General features: G+C 44.6%; 3 protein-coding genes across 4 annotated transcripts in view; 1 reads left to right on the top strand and 2 right to left on the bottom strand.

Moving 5' to 3' along the window:
* The window catches only part of ITGAE (integrin subunit alpha E), a 73882-nt gene extending 56964 nt beyond the window's left edge, over nucleotides 1-16918 (top strand). The window contains exons 26-31 of the mRNA XM_012532043.3: nucleotides 63-170; nucleotides 3556-3612; nucleotides 3929-4024; nucleotides 5593-5688; nucleotides 10193-10303; nucleotides 11249-16918. Coding sequence (XP_012387497.2) covers nucleotides 63-170; nucleotides 3556-3612; nucleotides 3929-4024; nucleotides 5593-5688; nucleotides 10193-10303; nucleotides 11249-11344 — 564 coding nt within the window. The 3' untranslated portion in view covers nucleotides 11345-16918. The remainder of the gene's footprint in view (nucleotides 1-62; nucleotides 171-3555; nucleotides 3613-3928; nucleotides 4025-5592; nucleotides 5689-10192; nucleotides 10304-11248) is intronic.
* On the bottom strand, nucleotides 77-3429 carry HASPIN (histone H3 associated protein kinase). 2 transcript variants are annotated; one of them, XM_049702098.1, is made up of 2 exons: nucleotides 1024-3429; nucleotides 77-251 (listed from the first exon to the last, which is right to left on the bottom strand). In XM_049702098.1, the coding sequence occupies exons 1-2, from the start codon at nucleotides 3363-3365 to the stop codon at nucleotides 167-169; spliced, it is 2427 nt and encodes an 808-aa protein (XP_049558055.1). In that variant the 5' UTR covers nucleotides 3366-3429; the 3' UTR covers nucleotides 77-166. The 2 variants fall into 2 exon arrangements, with proteins under 2 accessions (XP_049558055.1, XP_004267073.2); XM_004267025.4 differs by having other exon boundaries at nucleotides 78-251; nucleotides 1133-3428.
* RAP1GAP2 (RAP1 GTPase activating protein 2) overlaps nucleotides 11223-19512 on the bottom strand; it is a 445551-nt gene continuing 437261 nt past the window's right edge. The window contains exon 25 of the mRNA XM_049702100.1: nucleotides 11223-11233. The gene's annotated coding sequence lies outside the window, so the exon portion shown is untranslated. The remainder of the gene's footprint in view (nucleotides 11234-19512) is intronic.

Below are 19512 nucleotides of genomic sequence, written 5' to 3'. Positions count from 1 at the left end.
TGCAAAGCCACAGGTGGCAAAGCAACACCAGCCGTGACTTCCCGCTCTGATTTATTTTGCAGATACATGGGGAGAACCTCTTTGGAGCCGAGTTCCAGCTGCAAATTTGTGTTCCAGTTAAATTACAAGGTTTCCAGGTCATAAGAGTGAAGAACCTGACCAAGACTCAGGTACATAGAGGCGGTTCTATATCACCATCACATCTCTTTCCAGAGTGACTGTGGATTTTCAAAGGTAGAAAAACTAGAACTCTAGAAAAGGAGTAGAAAAAGATTAGTTAACCTGGGAACACATTTTAGGAGTAAATTACCAAAGTCATGTTCACAAGGAATATTAACCACTCAGCCCTTAAAACGACATTCCAGTTTTTCTTCCCTTGATGAAAAAATAAGCAAAATTCAAACGTTTTGAGTAGCCATGGAGAAATTTATTTTCCATTTGAAAATCATCGATAAATTCTGCTTCTCTTTGTGACTGGCAAATGAGCTTGATAAACATGTGGCATTTCTCGCACTTCTCCCTATAAACTGCCTACCATCTTCCTTCCTGCTTGCCCTCCAGTCCGTCTGCCTAGGACTCTGCTCTGCTACGGCCTCTTTGCTCTCAGCTGGCTCCTCGTCTGTCAAAGCCAGCCTTATGACACCTACAGCAACAGGCTCTGATCGGTTTGACAGCTGAGGCCTTGGGCTTTTTTTCCTGCTCAGCCTACATAAAGTGTCAAGGCTCAAAAAGGAAAATGGGGAAAGGAACTTACAAAATGGAGTCTGCTGACAGAAAGAGGGCTTTTCAGTTGTAAACACTTGTTCTCATGTATAGTTTATTTTTAAAGAATATTCGTTAAGTTTAAACATTTCAACAAACATTTCAGCTTCCACTTGGAAACAAAATTCTTGTTTGAAAAGCTGACTGGAAACCTGTAAGAACAGGAATCCCACCCTGCTGTGGGGATAGAGGTTAAAAACGGCATCGGGGCTTCCAGACCTGTGCCCTCTCCTTTGGGAGCGGTCAGCAACCCCAGCTTACTTAAACAGACTGTGCTGGCAGAGCAGGTCTGTGGCAGAGCTGAAGTTCAGCATAGTCTCATGGAAATGCTTGATCTTTCTCCTCATTTTCTTCAAGGCAGGGGTGTTACCTTTGCTCTTGAAGGTCATTTGTTTCAGGATCTTATCTGTGAGGTAGTGTAGCCAGAGCACGTTGTTATAAGGGTGATATTCGTCCCAGCAGTTGTTGTTTTCCTTCCTCATCAGCCTGTAGATCTCAAACTGGTAGTCACCTTCTCCTGTAAACAGGTCTTGGTCCATGGAAATGTCACAGAAAACCACGATCCCGTCCCGCTCCAGGCGTGACAGGGTGTAGTCGATGATGTTGACCTGTAGCCCTCGGGTGGGGATGGAGCTCGTCTTCCCATTGAGGGTGTAGTGGAGCTCTTTGAGGCTGGTTTTCTTTAAGAGCACATTCCCCCAGTGCAAGTCTCGGTGCTCAAAGTTCAGTGATGCCTCTGCCACTGCAAGGGATGCAGTGATCTGGTGCAGAATGCTCTTTGCAGTGGCGATGGAGGACAGCTTCGTTCTCATTTGCTCTAAGTCGATCCCTCCAAACTCAAATTCCAGCACGATGAAGAGCTGGTCTTCCTCAAAAAAGTCAGGCCGGTCATTTGCAGACCCTTTGGTTGAGTTATAGCGATCCCAGGCCTGGAGGAGCAAGGGAGGGTAAGATCCTTGAACACAGTGTACCGAGTTCAGCCCAATGAAGCCTTCTGTACGGTTGCATACCTCATCAGACAAGAGGCTCAACTCTTTGGAGATGATGATCTCTGGCAGGATTTCCTCAAAAGTTTTCTGATGAGCTCCATTGACTAACTTCTGTCCTTCAATAGCAATGATTTTTAGGGCTACAGGTGTGTGGTTAGCAATTGTTTGAAACACTTCGCCAAACACCCCTTCCCCAATCTTCTCACAGCATTCCAGTTTTTCTGAGGAAAGGCAGTCGCTGAAGGGGATAGGACCCTCCTGACTGCATTCCCCATAAACCTTTTCTGCATCGGACGCCTTTTTGTCTGTGGCATGTAGTGTCTTTAAGGGGGTGAGCAAATACATGGAGGAGAAGTGCCGAGGGTACAGGGCACTGTTTGTTCTGTTTGTGACAGAAAGGTTTGAATATTCTGATATGAGGGACTCAGAGAGAGAACTGGCAACGGTGTAGATGCTGCACGCTTGTGACGCGGCGGTCACCGTCTTCTTCTTGTGCAAGCTGAAGGAGGCCCTGGCTTTGGTCCAGGAGCAGGCATTCTGTAAACGCGTCAGGTCCTGGGTGACGAGTGAATCTTTTTGCATCTTTTGGCCTTTTTTAAAGTGGTGGTGATGGTGGAGGGAGGTTTCTGCTGTCTCTCGATGCTTCCTTTTCTGGCTTGGCCCGGTTCTCTCAGGCCTGTTGCTTTTCCCAGGTGCCATACCACGCTTGCACCCACGGACCTCCCCGTATTCTATCTGGACAGCCTCCTGAGACCCGGCCTCTCGACCGGAGTCCTGGTCCGTGGCCCTCTGCTTGCCCGTGCTGTGTGAACCTGGGCTCTCCAGCCTCCTCCTCACCAGTTCCCTGTCACGGCAGGACTCCCGCATATTCTTCCCATCTGGCCCAAGCTCAGAATCCTCAGGATTTTCTGAGTCCAAAAAGCTACAGAGAGCTGACCTGAGGCTGGCACAGGCTTGGTGGGCCAACCTGCTGAGCCTGCCTCCTGCTGTCCCTGCCTCCTGGGAACAGGGGAGAGGCTCCTGGTCCAGGGAGGCTTCTGGGAGGTGGAGGCCGCTCGGAGCTTCAGAGGCTGCATCCAGAAAGGCGGACGGGTCGGTACAGATGCTGTCTCCTGGCGCAGGGGACCCGGGGCCGGGAGAGGCCGGAGAACTCAACAGGGAGGCACTGGTGCTCAGCTCGCCGCCGTCCCTGGGCTGGCCGCACACACTGAGGTCCGGGCTCAGGAGGCCCGGGTGGCCGTTGGGGAAGGGCGGCGGTCCGAGCGGCCCGCAGGGGGTGCTGCACTTCTGCGGGCACCGCGGTCGCAGCCTCAGGCGTCTCGGGGTCGCGATCAGACTCGGCCGGTCCTTGGAGAGTCGGCCGCCAGCGCGCCTCCGCCGCTGACCCACCGGGCTGCCGGGGAAGTCGGGGTCGTCAGGATCGTCGGAGACGACAGACGGCGAGGGGCCGCCGCCGCTGGCGTCGCTGCTACTGCTGCTGAAGAAACGCTTCTGGTCTTGTGGCGGGAACCACTGCACCGCTGCCTGGCCCGGACGCCGCCGCGGCCCCCCGCCGCCAGCTACCCCATACGTTCGGAAGAGGCGATTCTCGGGTCGCCGGAGTGACGCCGCCATCGCCGACACCCGCCAGGCGGTTCAAATGGAAACACCGCGAGACTTGTTAGAGACGCAGACCCGCCCGCCGGGTCCTAGCGCCCTGCCTCGCACCCGCAAATCACGATGGGTCTCGCGGGAAGTGGGAGAGGGCGGATAACTATGGCGGTTTGGCTTTCTCAAGGCGTCGCGGGAATGGGTCTTGTTTCAGGCTCACACTGTGTGCAGCCAGAGTCCGGAGCGCGTTTGTGGGAGCGACCTGGTTCAGGTGAGCGCGGTCGTCCGAGAGGCCAGGGCGGGGCGGCAGGGAGGGAGAGGGCCTGAAGCGGGTGACATGAGACGCACGAATTCTACTTTTCCGAGGTTTCCCTTGAAAGCACAGGCGGGGCGGTCCCAAGGCGCCCCTTAGCCTCTACACTGGGTCACGTTTGCCAGGGTTGCGGCTTTGCTCGAGCCAAGTGAGCGCAGAAACTGCTCACACCCTCTATTCCGGGACCTTGAGGTGCTCTGTGTGCCAAGTGTTAAAATTCCCGGCTTTTCCACCCGAAGAGGAATTGTGCCAACTAACACACACCTTCTTCCAGCATGTGGAAGAATGGCATTCAGTGAGCTGTAACGTCACCTCGGATAAAGAAAATGTAACCGTGGCTGCAGAGGTCTCCTTGAGTCAATCAGAACAGGTACTTGAGATCTGATTATCCTACTGTTACCCTAAGAAGGATGATAGCATCTCCAAATATAATATGTCCAAAACGGGTCTCTTGATCCATCTCCTATCCCAACCTGTTGCTTACCCACTTACTCAGGGTTACTAACTAGGGTAACTTATTCGGGTTAGTTACTAGGAATTCTAGGAATTACTTGCGACTCCTTTTCTTACATCCCCGTATCTGTACCAGCAGCAAGCTCTGTGATTCTACCCCTACCAGTATATTCTAAATCCACTCACTTCTCTCCATCTCCACTGGTACTGTTGTAGTTCAGGCCACCCCTCTTACTGGGTTTATTGCAGTATCCTTCTCTCTGCTCTTCTTGCCTCTGCTTTTGCCATACCCTCTACAAACGTTCTTCACATAACAGCTATGTTTTAAAAGAAAACACTGTGCCACTTATCTGCTTTTAATAAAAGTTTGAATACACTTAGATTAAAATTTGTCTCTTTCAGTGGCGTGCAAGGCACCCTATGATCTGGTCTCTGCTAGCTTCTTCAACTTAATCTCCTAGTACTCGCCTCTTCCCTACTTTTTTTTTTTTTTTTTTTTTTTTTTTTTTGCGGTACGCGGGCCTCTCACTGTTGTGGCCTCTCCCGTTGCGGAGCACAGGCTCCGGACACGCAGGCTCAGCTGCCAGAGCGGCATGTGGGATCTTCCCAGACCGGGGCACGAACCCGTGTCCCCTGCATCAGCAGGCGGACTCTCAACCACTGTGCCACCAGGAAAGCCCTTCCCTGCTTTTTATACTCCAGTTTGCCAATATTGTTCTGGCCATAGGATCTTTGTACTTGCTGTTCCTTCTGCATGACATTGCTTTTCTCATAGATCTTCATGTATGTGGTTTCTTCTTATATTTAACTCACATGTTACCTCTTAGGCCTTACCTGATGACTCATTCAAAAGTAGGGACTAGAGCTTCCCTGGTGGCACAGTGGTTGAGAGTTCGCCTGCCGATGCAGGGGACACGGGTTCGTGCCCCAGTCCAGGAAGATCCCACGTGCCACGGAGCGGCTGGGCCCGTGAGCCATGGCCGCTGAGCCTGCGCGTCCGGAGCCTGTGCTCTGTAACGCGAAAGGCCACAACAGTGAGAGGCCCGCGTACCGCAAAAAAAAAAAAAGTAGGGATTAAAGTCTAGTTTAATGTCTTGTGATGATCCAGGTGAGAATGATGAGATCTGAGCTGAAGAAGTAGCAATGAGGATGGAGAAAAAGGGACAGGTGCAAGAGAGGCTAAAAAAAAGAATCACCAACAACTGACTTGGGCTGTGTGGGTAGGTCAATGAGGGTGTAGCATGAAGTAAAGGATAAGGGAAAAGAAGTTGAGGTATAACTGCAGGTGTCTTGCTTGGATAACTTTGTGATTGCTGAGGAAGTACTGGAGAAGGAGCACGTTTAAAGGGGCAGATGATGAGTGCTGTCTGTTTTAAATCAACTATACTCCAATAAAATTTTTGTAAAAGTTAACTTAAAAAAAAAAAAAGAACAGTAAGTCCATGTCTAAAATGTGTTTCGTTTTTTTTCTTCCCCATCTTATAGTTACGAAGAGATGTGACTGAGCTGCACATCCTTGGTGAAATATCTTTCAACAGATCTCTATATGAGGGGCTCAGTGCCGAGAACCATAGAACTAAGGTAATCCGCTGGCTGTCTTCCCGTTCTCCGGGTGGTGTCCTGGGGACCTGTGCCTGGCCTCGGCGCCCCTGCACAGACGCTTGGCTGTTGCCCCCTTCCTGTTTTGGTCTTATCACCTCTGATCTTGACTCTGCCAGCAACTGCCTCCGTGACCTTGAGTTACTCAGCATCTGCCTCTGAAATGAGGCAGCTGAATAAGAGGCCTAAGCAGAGGAAGTCTCAGTTGAAATAACTAGGCTGGAATCAACAGCTATAAATACTTTGATTTGAAAATGTATATTTTTAAAAAATTTCTTAGGTGAGAAATTTGGGGGGAGGGGTATATAACAACTCTCTTCTTAGTGTGTGGTACCAGTGTTTGGTCACAATGTTGCACAGTTACAATACTCAGGAATGCATATTTTTTTTTATAAGTCTTAGACTAAGTACTAGAACTCTTGGATTCGTTTTGCAGAAGAATGACTGCAAGTCAGACTGGCCTTTGTGCTCTGTGGGCCAAATACTGTGTGTGCCACCCTGAGTTGTCATTCTTGTTGACACTCACCTAGATGTGCTGCCGGTGTCAGAGATTGTCCATCTGTGAGCTCTGTAGTTAGGCATGATTCAGTATCGGAGGGAATGTCAAGAGGGTGAGACTGGATCGCTAAACATTAGGTCCTCTGATTTCCTCCCTGGAGGAGGGGAAAGGTGCAGTTCTCCAAACATGTCAGGAAAAACATTTCCTTTTATTTTTAAGTATTTCAAATACAGAAAATGATATGGAAGAAAGTGCCCTATTATCCCATTGCTCAGACTTTTTTTTTTAAATAGAAAAGCAAGAAAATCCAAGCCTTACACAAAGGTCCCAAACAAAAAATAATGGTTCCTTTATTTCCCCCTTTCCACACCCCTGATTCCCTCTTCTCAAATGGAATTACTGTTAACAGTTTCTTACATGCACATTCTTAAATAATGTATAAATTTCCCCTTTACTTACTGATGCTTTTATTTCTATAGCATAGAGTTCCCACAGTGATTTTCCTTTTTTAAAATTCAGGACCCCAAGCAAAGTATTTACATTTCAGCTGCAAGACACTAGCACTAATGTACCATAAAGGCCTCTGTTGTTTATCCAGTGAGGGAGGCAGACCAGTGTCAACGGGCTGGCCTCTTTGAATCTTGTGCTCTACCCTCCGTGTGCTGGGGACGCCTTCCCTTGTGGCTGCCACAAAGTTGCCACTTTCCACTTCTCCCAGTGATATAGTTTCACATGGCAGTATACAAAATAGGAAGCCAAGAGGTCAGTAGCAAAAGGAGTTTTTCCTCATTTGTCTTCCCTTTTCTTTCCTTTTTTTTTTTTCTTTTTCTTTTTTGGCTGTACTACGTGTGGCCTGTGGGATCTGAGTTTCCCAACCAGGGATTGAACCCATGTCCACTGCAGTGGAAGTGCAGCGTCCTAGCCATTGCACTGCCAGGGAATTTCAGCCTTCCCTTTTCAAGGACAATTTTCCTAAAAACTCCTAGCAGATAATCTCCTTGTAACTTATTAGTGAGAACTAGATCTTGTGTCAGTCACTGGCAAAGTGGGATGACTTTGTCATGATCAGCTTAGACCAGTCATGACTTCTGAACAAACTAGGAAAGGAGAGAATCGCTGTTGGGTGGGCCACCAAGAGTGTTTTCTACAAGCAGGGGTATTCTGTGTCCTGCTTCTCCCTTCACCTCTACTAGGACACCTTTAGGGCACTTTAGGAACCTGTGGTTTTGGAAGAGGAAAAAAGGAAGAGGCTTTGAGAAATAGGAGTACTTCTACTCAAACCTGACACGTTACATTACTGTCATCTTGGGACTTCCTTTCATTACTTTCTGAAACCTCAGGTTCTCAAGTCTTCTCCCCATACTCCCCGCTGCCCCCACTTTACTCTTCCATGAAGGAAAAAAACAGCTCTCTTCCTGTTCTTCTCTGTTGCGTTGCTCCCTCGCTATTCCCAAGGCCCAGAACTTAAGTTCAGCTTATATGAGTTAAACTGCCTGGAGGGTCAACCCTTGGAAGTGTTTATGACTTAATTGGAAGAGGCCTCAAAGGTATATTTGTCCAGCCTTCCATCCCATACAGAAATTCTGTCCGAAGCATCCCTGACCTTGGTGCTTGAACACTTGGATGAAGGGAATTCAGTGTTTTGGGCAGGCAGAGGTGTCTTGATGGCCTTCTGGCCGTGATCTGTGTGCTGGGCACAACTTGGGAGGGCCATGTCTGAGTCTCACTTGGGAAGCACGTCCCCTGGGTTTTCCACTTGAGCCCTGGGATGGAGAGAGCCTCTGGACAGCAATGCTGGGGTGGCTTCTAATGGCAGGGCTTTTCAATAGTACACATGGCCGCCATTTTGCATTTATTACTGTGTCACTGACATTAGTCTGGTGAAGAGCAGACCCTTATCTTTGTCATGTATTTCATGTCAGAAAATGTCCTATCAGTCATTAGGCAAGATCAAAAAGAGTTGTCAGAACAGAGTTGGAAGGGACTTAGAAATCATTTTGAAGATGTGAGCTTGGGGCATACCTGGATGTAGAATCTTGATTTTCCGTCTTTCAGTGTTCTTTAAACCCTAGAGATCTTAATTTGTTGGGACCCTCTATTAAACTGTCAGAGGCTCCTTAATAGAACCTCTCTTGCTCGCTCTCTCACTCGCTCTCTCCCTCTCGCTGTCTCCCTCTCTCGCTCTCTTGTCTCTCACACACACACAAACAGAAGGTCACAGTCTCCTGGCAGACATAACTCTTCTAGATAAGAGACCAAAATAGTTTGTATAAAATATTTTGGTCATCAGATAATTTTACTGTGTTCTGGTTTTTTTTTTTTTCGTTTTGTTTTTGTTTTCTTTGCTTTTCGAGGATTCTGTTGCTCTCTGTAGCTCAGAGATTCTTTCCTCAGCCATGTCCAGTCTACTAATGAGCGCATCATAGGCATTCATTTCCTGTTACAGCGGGTTTTCATCTCTAACGTTTCTTTTTGCTTCTTTCTTAGGATTTCCATCTGTCCACTTACATTGCCCGTCTGCTCGTTTTCTTTGTTCATGTGTGCTGACTGCTCTAAACCGTTAGAGCCCTTAGCATATTCATCATGGTTGTTTTAAATTCCTGGTCTGATAATTCCAGCATTCTGGCCGTGTCTGGTTCTGATGCTTGCTCTGTCTCTTCAAGTTGTGTTTTTTTGCTTTTTGGTATGCCTGGTAATTTTCTCTTGGTAGCTGGACACGCTGTACCAGGTAGAAGGAAATGCTGTAGACGGACCTTCATGAATGTGGTGAGGTGTTGGGGAGGGGCAGTGTGCTGTCGTTCTGTGATTAGGCCTCAGTCTTTTAATGAGCCTGTGCCTCTGGACTGCGAACTTCACCCCTGTTTCTCAGTCTTTTTCAACCCCATTAGGTGGGACAGGATGGCTAGAGTGGGCTTGAGTTGGGTACTTCCCTTCCCCCAGGACAGTTAGGCTCTGATATTACCCAGCAGGTTAGGCTAGTTAACTAGTTTCCCCTGAGGACAGGCCTTGTTAAGATGAGGGTTCTCTGGCTTATTTCAAAATGGTTCCTCTTCCCCTCCCCCTGCTGGAAGCATGAAGGGTTTTTTCTCCAGTGTTTACTGTGGGAACCTGGTCAAGCTCCTGGAGAAAACCTCAGCCCCGCGACTGGGTTTCCTGGAGTTTGTAAGCCCCAGGGTTGTCAGCACTGCGCTTCCAGCAACCCATCAGTTGCAGTTCAGGTTTTGCTTCCCTGGTGCTGGTGAGCCTCTGCTCTCTGTGTCAGTCTCTCTGTCTCTCCCTCCGCTCTTGGGGGCAGCAGTTTGCCTTGTGGCCTCCGCTCTCTCAGGGGTCCAATTGTTGATTTTTCAGTTTGTTCAGCTTTTTACTTGTTAGCATGGAGTGGTGACTCTCAAGCTCCTTACATGTGGAAGCAGAAACCACAAATCTCATCAGATAATTTTAGATGCTGCATCAGGAAATGTTTAGCTTTTTGCTTTACTGTCATCAGGGTTTTTTTTAATATATATATACTAAAAACCATTGGTGTGTACACTTTTTAAAAAAAATTCCATTGGTATTTTTATTTATTTATTTATTTATTTATTTATTTTACTTTTGGCTGTGTTGGGTCTTCGTTGCTGCGTGTGGGGGCTACTCTTCGTTGCATTGCGTGGGCTTGTCATTGCAGTGGCTTCTCTTGTTGCAGAGCACGGGCTCTAGGCGTGCAGGCTTCAGTAGTTGTGGCATGTGGGCTCAGTAGTGGTGGCACACGGGCTTAGTTGCTCCGCGGCATGTGGGATCTTCCTGGACCAGGGCTTGAACCTGTGTCCCCTGCATTGGCAGGTGGATTCTTAACCACTGCGCCACCAGCGAAGTTCCCTGTCATCAGTTTTGATCAATACACTGTATGTTGCCAAGTTCTCACATTTTGCTCCTTAAAATAACGTGAAATTTTTTTCTCATTTTGCCTTACCTGACTTATTGGATGATCTCTTTGTTTTGTTCCAGATCACTGTCATCTTCCTGAAAGATGAGGAGGCGTATTCTCTGTCTCTCATTATTAAAAGCAGTGTTGGTGGCCTTCTGGTTTTGATCGTGATTATAGTCATCCTAGTCAAGGTCGGTTCCACTCATGTTCGTAAAGGTTCTGGTGTTGGGCACAGTCCTCCTTAGGACAGCCAGCCCCTGACCTAGAGCAGTTTCCCTGGCCTCGTGACCACCTTTCCCTCTTCCTTCAGCCACAGGCCTGTTGAGGCAAACGAGTAAGACAGTTTCTGTCTGAAAAAGATAAAGATCTAAATGAAGAATTGGAGTCCCGAGACATTTTCCTAAAACGAACCTGATTGTCGTTCCCCTATTTAAGTCCTTTCCTTTCCTTCCCCTGTTTGATGTTCAGACTCTTTCACTGCTGTTCAAGACCTTCCACTCTGGCCTCTACTTTCTCCACCCTTAAGTCTTGCTTTTTTCTCAACACACTGAACTAAACAGGTTCGTGTCTCTGTGTTTGCAGTTAGGCTCTCTACACCCGTAAGCCCTTTCCTTCTTTTTGACTTGCTCTCACTCTTCCCTTAAAACTCAGCCCAGAGATTCCCGAGTCCTCTGAGCTGAGCTTTATGCTTTTCCTTTGAGCTCCCCTCTAGAAACCCTTCCAAGGGGCAGTCGTCACACTATATTCCAGTTATTTCTCTTCTCACCAGGTTGTGAGTTTCTTGATGTGTAGGAGGCTGTACTTGATCTCTCTCTACCCTCAGCCCAGTAGGCTGAGTACTTTTACATAGATATATGACCCAATACAGCTGAAACTGTAGTACTTTGCAGAATTAGTTAAGTTAAAAAGGTTAAAGTGCTCTGGGGGTTCAGAGGAAGGTGGAAAATCTCTTCTGACTGGGGACTGAGCACAGGAAAGGCAGTATTTAAGACGGGTCTTGAAGGATTGGGTTATCAGGAGAGATTCAGAGGAAGCAGAGGAGCATGGGGGCTATTATGGCAACAAGCAGGTAGATGGTTTTCTAAAGCAGATGGTTAGGTTAGGCCTGTAATCGGGCTTCCCTCCCTTTGTTTTAGTGTGGCTTTTTTAAAAGAAAATACCAACAACTGAACTTGGAGAGAATAAGGAAGGACCAGCTGAAATCAGAGAATCTACTGGAAGAAGAAAGTTAGACCAGCTTCCTCATCCATTGGGAGAGAGTACCAGCCAGTCCTGGAGACGTCCAGAGACTGGGTGTCCTGTGGGTTGCTTTTCCTTCAGGATGATCGAGAGCAGAATCTAGCACACCGTTTTGTGGAGTGTTGTTTTTTAACCATACATTGTCCCCAAAGTGTCTGTGCATTGTGCAAAAGTGAAACTTGGGAGACATTTGGTATTAAATAAAACTGTTTTCTTTACAGAAGTGCCTTTAATATGCAAATATAATATACTTTGTGATTCCCGCCCCCCCCCCCCGCCCCCCAAGAGGAGGTTATGTAGTTATGCAGCATTTCCCAGCCTTATTTGCCTAAGAGTGCTTTTTTCCTGCTGTTTCTGTTAACATCTTCCAAAATGGTGTTCCACGAAGTATATCTTGGGGAAAGTGGTACGAAAGCAGCTCCTAGTTTGGCATTTTCAGACCCTAAGATGTGGCCTATTATTTCAAACGAGGCCACAGAAAAGCACCCCAGAACAAATGTAACAAGTGGAAAAACGGAGGTCACCAAAACAGGAGCAAGGTGGGAGAGGAGAAGACCAGGACTTTGTTTTGTAGTGTCTACTTAACATCCTGTGCTGGTCCTCGCCTGGCTTCCCCCTGAGTGAATTGCTCAGGGGACCATCGTGCCTCCGTGAGAGAGCGCTCGCTCTTCCGCAGGAGGAGGTGGAACCAAGAGTAGGGCCTAGTTACAGGCTGGCTTTGCTCTTAGTATCTGATTTTATTTCATTTGTATGCTCCATGCTGTTAAAACTTGGCCATATCTCCCTACTCCCAAACCTGCAGTGGAACAGTCCTTGTTTTCATGGGTAATAAAAGTCATTGCAAGTAATTAAACGGTGCAGAAGTATATAATGTAGAAAGTAATCTCTCTGATCCCTTGGTCTTCTTTATCTAATTCAGGTGCTTTCATTGTTATTTCTTCTAAATTTTGATTTTTTTCTAAAATTTATGTAGGTATAAGGTGTGAATTAGGGAATTTAACCTGAGTTTTTTTTTCCCGGATGCATAACTGATTTTCTTTTTTATTTTATTTTCTTTCTTTATTTTTTTTGGCTGCGTTGGGTCTTCGTTGCTGTGCGCAGGCTTTGTCTAGTTGTGGCGAGCAGGGGCTAATCCTAGTTGTGGTGCATGGGCCTCTCATTGCAGTGGCCTCTCTTATTGCAGAGCCCGGGCTCTAGGCGCACGGGCCTCAGCAGTTGTGGCACGCAGGCTCAGTAGTTCTGGCTCGTGGGCTCTAGAGCGCAGGCTCAGTAGTTGTGGTGTACGGACTTAGTTGCTCCGCGGCGTGTGGGATCTTCCCAGACCAGGGTTCGAACTCGTGTTCCCTGCATTGGCAGGCGGATTCTTAACCACTGTGCCACCAGGGAAGTCCCAGTTTCTGTTTTCTTGATGACCTAAAGTCTAACTATATTGTTATTTCCAGATGAATAACAGTTTATCATTTATTCAAATATATATTAGAATATATATACTAGTGTGTATACACACACAGACACAGACACACACACACAGACACACACACACACACACACAAGTGGAAATCTAGTTTTGTTTCATTGATCTGTTTGTTCCTGTGCCAGTACCACAGTGGAAGGAACCACAATTTTTAGCATTATGCAAATAAAAAGTTCAAAACAGCAGAAAGGGATCTAAAAAATGAAAAGGCAGTCTCCCTCTCCTCTCCCACCTCTAATGTCTCTTTCCAAAAGCAACCACTGTTAATGGTTTTTCACATATTCCTTCAAAATATTCCTACGCATATACCGGTGTAAACGTTTTCAGTGAGATTGAATTGTTTGCAGTGTTCCACCCCTTGCTGTTTCATCTGATAGACCTTAGAAAAGTCTTCCACTAGCAGCACCTGCAGATCTACCCCGTTCTTTTTAACAGCTCCATAGTATACTGTGTTACATGCGGATGTGTTGGAGTTTACTTGTGAAGTCCCCACAGGTAGATATTTAGGTTATTTCCATTTCTTTTTTTATTACAAAGAAAAGGCGTGACGAACATCTTTAAACAGGTATCCTGGCATGCTTTTCAAGTATAGTGGTGGGTAAGTTCTCAGCACAATTACTGACTCAAAGGTTATGTGCATTTAAAGTTTCGATATATGGGACATCCCTGGTGGTCCAGTCGTTAAGACTCTGCGCTTCCAGTGCAGGGAGCTTAGGTTCGATCCCTGGTCAGGGAACTAAGATCGCACATGCCACGTGGTGCAGCTTCTAGAAACTAAATTAAATTAAATTAAATTAAAAATTTTTTAAAACATAAAAAGTTTCAACGTATGATGTGACTTGACCTGCAAAAAAGTTTACCAGTTTTCAGTCCCACTTAGAATATATGTAAGTGCCACTCTGTGCCCTTGCCATCACTGGGCATCATCAAATTTTAACTTTTGCTAATCTGATCAGTGTGGAAATGGTATTCTGTTTTTGATATCAGCCTTCTTTTTAACCTTGCAGTAAATTTTGATTATAGGGCATTTTCATTCTTATTTTTTTTTTAATTATTGATTGTGTTTTTTCAGGTAATTCATAGTATCAGTTTTTCAGAATCCCAAAAGAAACCTTTTGGGGTTTTAATTTAAATGTACAGATTAAGTTGGGGAGAATCATTATCTTTATAGTATTATCTTCTTACTTAGAAATATGGCATTTCTGGCCTCTCGCCTTCTGAGATGGCCCACACTCTGTGGAGTGTGTTTCTCTCTAAATAAATCCACTTCTTTCCTATCAAAAAAAGAAAAAGAAAAAAAAGAAAGAAGTATGGCATTTCTCCACTTGCTGAGATTTTTTTAAAACACCCTGCAACGAGATTTGTAATTTTCTTCAGAGAGGTCTTAATTTACAAAGATTTTAATTTCCAGCTGTATTATATTTTGTATTTACATTTTTATATTTTTTACTGCTACTCTGAAAAATACCTTTTTTCCCCCTGACTGATTATATAGAGTTTGTGTTTAATTGGTTGTTTTGAATATTTATCTTATCTGCCATCTTACTGGACTCTTTTTTAATAGCTTTTCTGTTGATTTCAAAATCCTGTCTGCACAGAATGGTAATTTGGAGTCTTTCTGATATGCTTTTTCTCATCCTTACGTCTTTGGCTGGAACTTGTGGGGCTCCGAGCAGTTACCTCTGGGCCTGACCTTCATGGGAGCTTTGCATGCCCTCTGCATGCCTCACAGCCTGCCCTCGGTCCCACTCCCTGCCACTCTGCCTCTGGGTGGTCACTGGGGCTTGGTTGGGGTCCCGTCCGCTTCTCATGGAGCCCTTCATCTTTTCTGTCTGGGACGATCAGCTTTTCTGTTGATCAGAATCCGTCTGCTTTATTTGTTTCAGGAATTCCTTTATACGTTGGTCCCTTTATTATACCATTCTCTGTTTTTCAGTGCAGCTGCCTTTATTAATGTATCTTATTTACAGACACATGTTGTTTTATTGCACTTTCCTTTATTGGGTTTTGCAGGTACTGCATTTTTTACAGACTGATGGTTTGTGGCAGCCCTGTGTTGAACAAGTCTGTCAGCACCATTTTTCCAACAGCATTTGCTCACTTCATGTCTCTGTCACGTTTTGGGTAATTTCTGAAATATTTCAAACTTTATTACATTTGTTGTGGTGATCTGTGATCTTTGATGTTACTCTTGTAATTTTTTTTTATTTTAAAATTAAGGTATGTACATTGTTGTGTTAGACATAATGCTGTGACACACTTAATAGACTACAGTATAGTGTAAACATAACTTTTATATGGACTGGGAAACCAAAAATTTGTATGACTCACTTTATCATGGTATTTGCTTCATTGTGGTGGTCTGGAACCGAACTTGCAATATCTCTGAGGTGTGCCTTTGAAGGAAAAGAAAGAAGTAAGTTTGCTTAGGTGTTTCCCTGTTGTTGGGCTCAGGAGTTGTGTCCAGGTTTTCATTATTATAGGTGACTTGTAGTCCCTGCTTTTATACTTTTTTTTTTATAGCAAATAAGATCCCACTCCGGTTGTAACAGCCAAGACTTACATTGACCATCTGTAAGCTATTGACTGACTGAGCTGGGCTGACCTGACTGGGTTAGACCAGTGTCATTGTAGTCAGGAGACTTCGTAAGGGACCAGTCTGTGAGGAGGAAGAGACTTAAATGGAGCCATGGTTACACTGTATAAATTCATGTGCTGTTGGCTTGGGCCAGAGCCTTGTCTTTCTTCTAAAAGATGCCCATCTAGTGCCAGACCTTTCCCATTTCCTGTTCACCCTCCTCTGCCTGGGAACAGGACATGCCAAAGCTTGCAGAGATCCAAGGACAGTGGGTCATGTCACAGGGCCAGTGTCCCGGCCAGAAAAGGACTAAGATGGGGCCAGCTGGACACTAGCATGGGGGAAAGTGCCCCTGTGGTTTCTCTTGTTTTCATCTCCCCGGCTACAGGCTAGTGAGCGCGGATTCAAATAACCTCTCTCAGGATAACATCTGAACTTTGAATTTGATTGTTGGAGGGATGAAATAAGCAGATGTGAATATCTAAATTGGTCAAACTATTTAGGCCTAATTAGACCTTGAGAAAGGAGCATTCCGTTCAGCCAAGCCCAGCAGTCTAAAATTATCTGTGCTAGTGTATTAGTCTGTGCACATCTTCTCTAATATCCGTACAAGGAGGGATATTTGGTTAAGATCAGGCTTTAGGTATTTTGGGGTCTCCTAGCCGTAATTATAACCTTGCAGCAGTGCCAGAATTTTACCATTACTTTAAGAACAGCTCTAGTAAATGGAATCAAGGGAATCTTAATCACTTCAGGAAGGGCAGTTGTTCAAATATCAAGAGTTCAGGAGGTAGCTGGATGCACCTAAACAGACAATTCCCAACTCCAGTTGACTTTATTTTGATTAGTGGAAGGACGTTTTGAAAAGTATGTAAGTAATACATAGATAACACTCTCAGAGTGAGATCAGAGTGAAAAGTGAAAATATGCTTTAGTCACAACCTTGCCCCATCCCGTGCCCCTCCTTAGAAGCTGAGGTCAGCTGGCTTAGCATGTATCCTTCCAGACCATATTCGGTGCTTTTGTAAATATTCACATATGTACATATACAAGTACATGGGTTTTTGGGTTTTGTTTTGTGTGTGTTTTACATAAACAGGATCATAACTTCTACCATTTGTGATAATTTATGACCATTTTCAAGGAGCCAGTGTCAGAGACAAAATGCTGCTGCTGAATGCAGGTTTGGGCGGAGAGGGAGAGGCAACACCTTGGGTTAATGTGTGTTTGGGGAAATCAGTAACTTAAATTTGTGTAGGTCATTACACTTTGTAAAGCTTTCTCCAGAAGTGGACTTAAACACATTTGGTAATTGCCCTTCAATGCCAAATAGCTTTCCAGAAAGATTGAACCACATTACGTGGTTATCAGCAGCGTGAACGAGCCTGGGATCTCTGTTTTTACTTTGTTTGCTTAATGGGTATATAATTGTAGCTTTACTTTCCTTTTTATTTATTTTTTAATATCGGCAAGACCATGTATTTTCCCATGAAATGAGATTTTTTTTTTTTTTTTGGCAATCAGAACAAATTTAATTTTTTTCTTCCGGTTTTACTGAGCTATAACTGGCATACAGCACTGTGTAAGTTTAAAGTGTGCAACATAATGACTCTACTTACATACATCATGAAGTGATTACCACCATAAATTTAGTGAACATGCATCATCTCCTATAGATATAAAATTAAAGAAATAGAAAAAAAAATTTTTTCTTGTGATGAGAACGCTTAGGATTTACTCTTAACAGCTTTCATATACAACAAATTTAATTTTTGATTAAAAAATTGAATAGGTAAAGATTATGATTATGATACTTCTTGAGTCACATCTGGAAGCTCAAGATATACCTGACAATGTAGAATAGAATTATCTAGAGATAAATTCAAAAGACAGATCCAGAAGTTATAACATGAAATAAAGGAGTCTGGAGGTAGAAAAGAAATAAGTAGAGAAGTAATCGTCTTTCTGAGTCCCAGGCAGGATTAACGTAAGAATATATGTGTAGACACACGTTGATGAAATTCCTGAAGTCCAAGGATAAGGACGAATCTTAAAGTTTTGAGACCCAAAGAACAGATTATTTATTTGCAATAGAAAGAGAATCCATTAGCTTCAGACTTTTTTTTTTTATCAGCAACACTAACAGTTAAATTCCTGGAGCAACATTTGTAGAATCCTGAGGGAAGAAGACTAAGGCCCCAAAATCACTAACCAGGAAAAGACGTCATTCATTCATCAGGGCAAAATAAACATTGTCAGAAGTGCAGGCATTTAAGAAGTATTCTGTCCATGTACTTACCTGAGGACAGCACTTGGGGAAATACTCTATCAAATGACAGTTGGTTCAGAACAGAAATCCCAAGATAGGGAAAGACAAAAAGGAGAGGAATAATGGGAGCAGTGAATCTTGCAATATATATATTATTTAAGTTAAATAGATAATAATGATGTGACTAGGACTTTGTAATATAAATGCTAAGTAGGGACTTTTGAAATAGAAGAGTCATCCTTTAAAGAAAAACTTAACAGTAACCTAGAACTAAAGCTTCTATCCTGTTTGGGGTTGAGGGAGGTGTGAGCAGCTATAGATGCTTGGTGCATGTGTGTTAAAAATACATATAGTATAAAAATACATGTATAAAAAAAATGCATGTTGTATAACATTTGTTTAAATTAATTTATTTTTGGCTGCGTTGGGTCTTCGTTGCTATGCACGGACTTTCTCTAGTTGCGGCGAGTGGGGGCTACTCTTCGTTGTGGTGTGTGGGCCTCTCATTGCTGTGGCTTCTCTTGTTGTCGAGCACGGGCTCTAGGAGTGTGGGCTTCAGTAGTTGTGGCTCGCGGGCTCTGGAGCGCAGGCTCAGTAGTTGTGGCACATGGGCTTAGTTGCTCCCCGGCATGAGGGATCTTCCCGGACTAGGGCTCGAACCCATGTTCCCTGCATTGGCAGGGCGGATTCTTAACCACTGCGCCACCAGGGAAGCCCCCACATATTGTATAACATTATTATTTTCTTTTGATAGAATATATATATTTGAAGATGATTCAGGAATATATAGGCATGAGCTGATCTTTAAAGCACAGTAGGACTTCAAAACTGACAGGAAAGAAAGGCAAACAGAGGAATGACAGGGAGGAAAAAGGAACAGGAAAAAAATGACAGGGACGAAAATGACTAATTCAGCAAAAGTAAGAAGAAGGAAAGTGAGATTGTATTTAAGATGGAAGGAATAAAACCAAGTACATTAATTACTTCCCTAAGCGTGAATGCACTCAGGAGACAGAGACTGTCAGATGGGCTGAAAAGTCAGATTCAAATGCGTATTGTTTTTTTTTTTTTTTTTTTTTTTTTTTGCGGTATGCGGGCCTCTCACTGTTGTGACCTCTCCCGTTGCGGAGCACGGGCTCCGGACGCACAGGCTCAGCGGCCATGGCCCACGGGCCCAGCTGCTCCGCGGCACGTGGGATCTTCCTGGACCAGGGCACGAACCCGTGTCCCCTGCATCGGCAGGCGGACTCTCAACCACTGCGCCACCAGGGAAGCCCAAATGTGTATTATTTGAAGAAACACTTGTAAAACAAGATAACAAGCAATTTGAAAAATAAACAGACAAAGATATTGGGAAAATGCAAACAAAAATGAAGGAGGGGTGGCAATTTTCATATTTGAAAAAGCAGAATTCAGTGTCCAAAACAATCAGGACAAAGAGAGGCATTATGTAGTGTCCTTCCAGTCGCTCCTGGATGGCATCTGGCACTTTCTGGTCTTAGGGCAGTCTCATTGTCTGGTATTAAAGATGAAGTCTGAATTAAAACAAAACTTGAATTGTTTACAACAGCAAATTAAAGGAGAAAAACAATTAGGTTATATGAAAAATGCTACAAAGGCATTTGATAACACTTAGCAACTTTTCCTAATAAAACTTCTAAGTAGGTTAGGAAGGGAAGGAAGTTATTGCATAATGATAAAGACATTTACCAAAAATTTTTAGCAAATATACTAAATGGCAAATTTCTGAGGCTGTTCCCTTAAAATCAGGCACAGGAGATACTTACTCTTAATAATGTGATTCATTATTTGTAGAGATCTGGTCTGATGAAATAGATAA

The sequence above is a fragment of the Orcinus orca genome, chromosome 19 (genome assembly GCF_937001465.1).
Source record: "Orcinus orca chromosome 19, mOrcOrc1.1, whole genome shotgun sequence".
Classification (NCBI taxonomy): domain Eukaryota; kingdom Metazoa; phylum Chordata; class Mammalia; order Artiodactyla; family Delphinidae; genus Orcinus; species Orcinus orca.
Note: the sequence above shows the minus strand (reverse complement) of the source record. Positions and strands in the feature narration are given on the sequence as shown.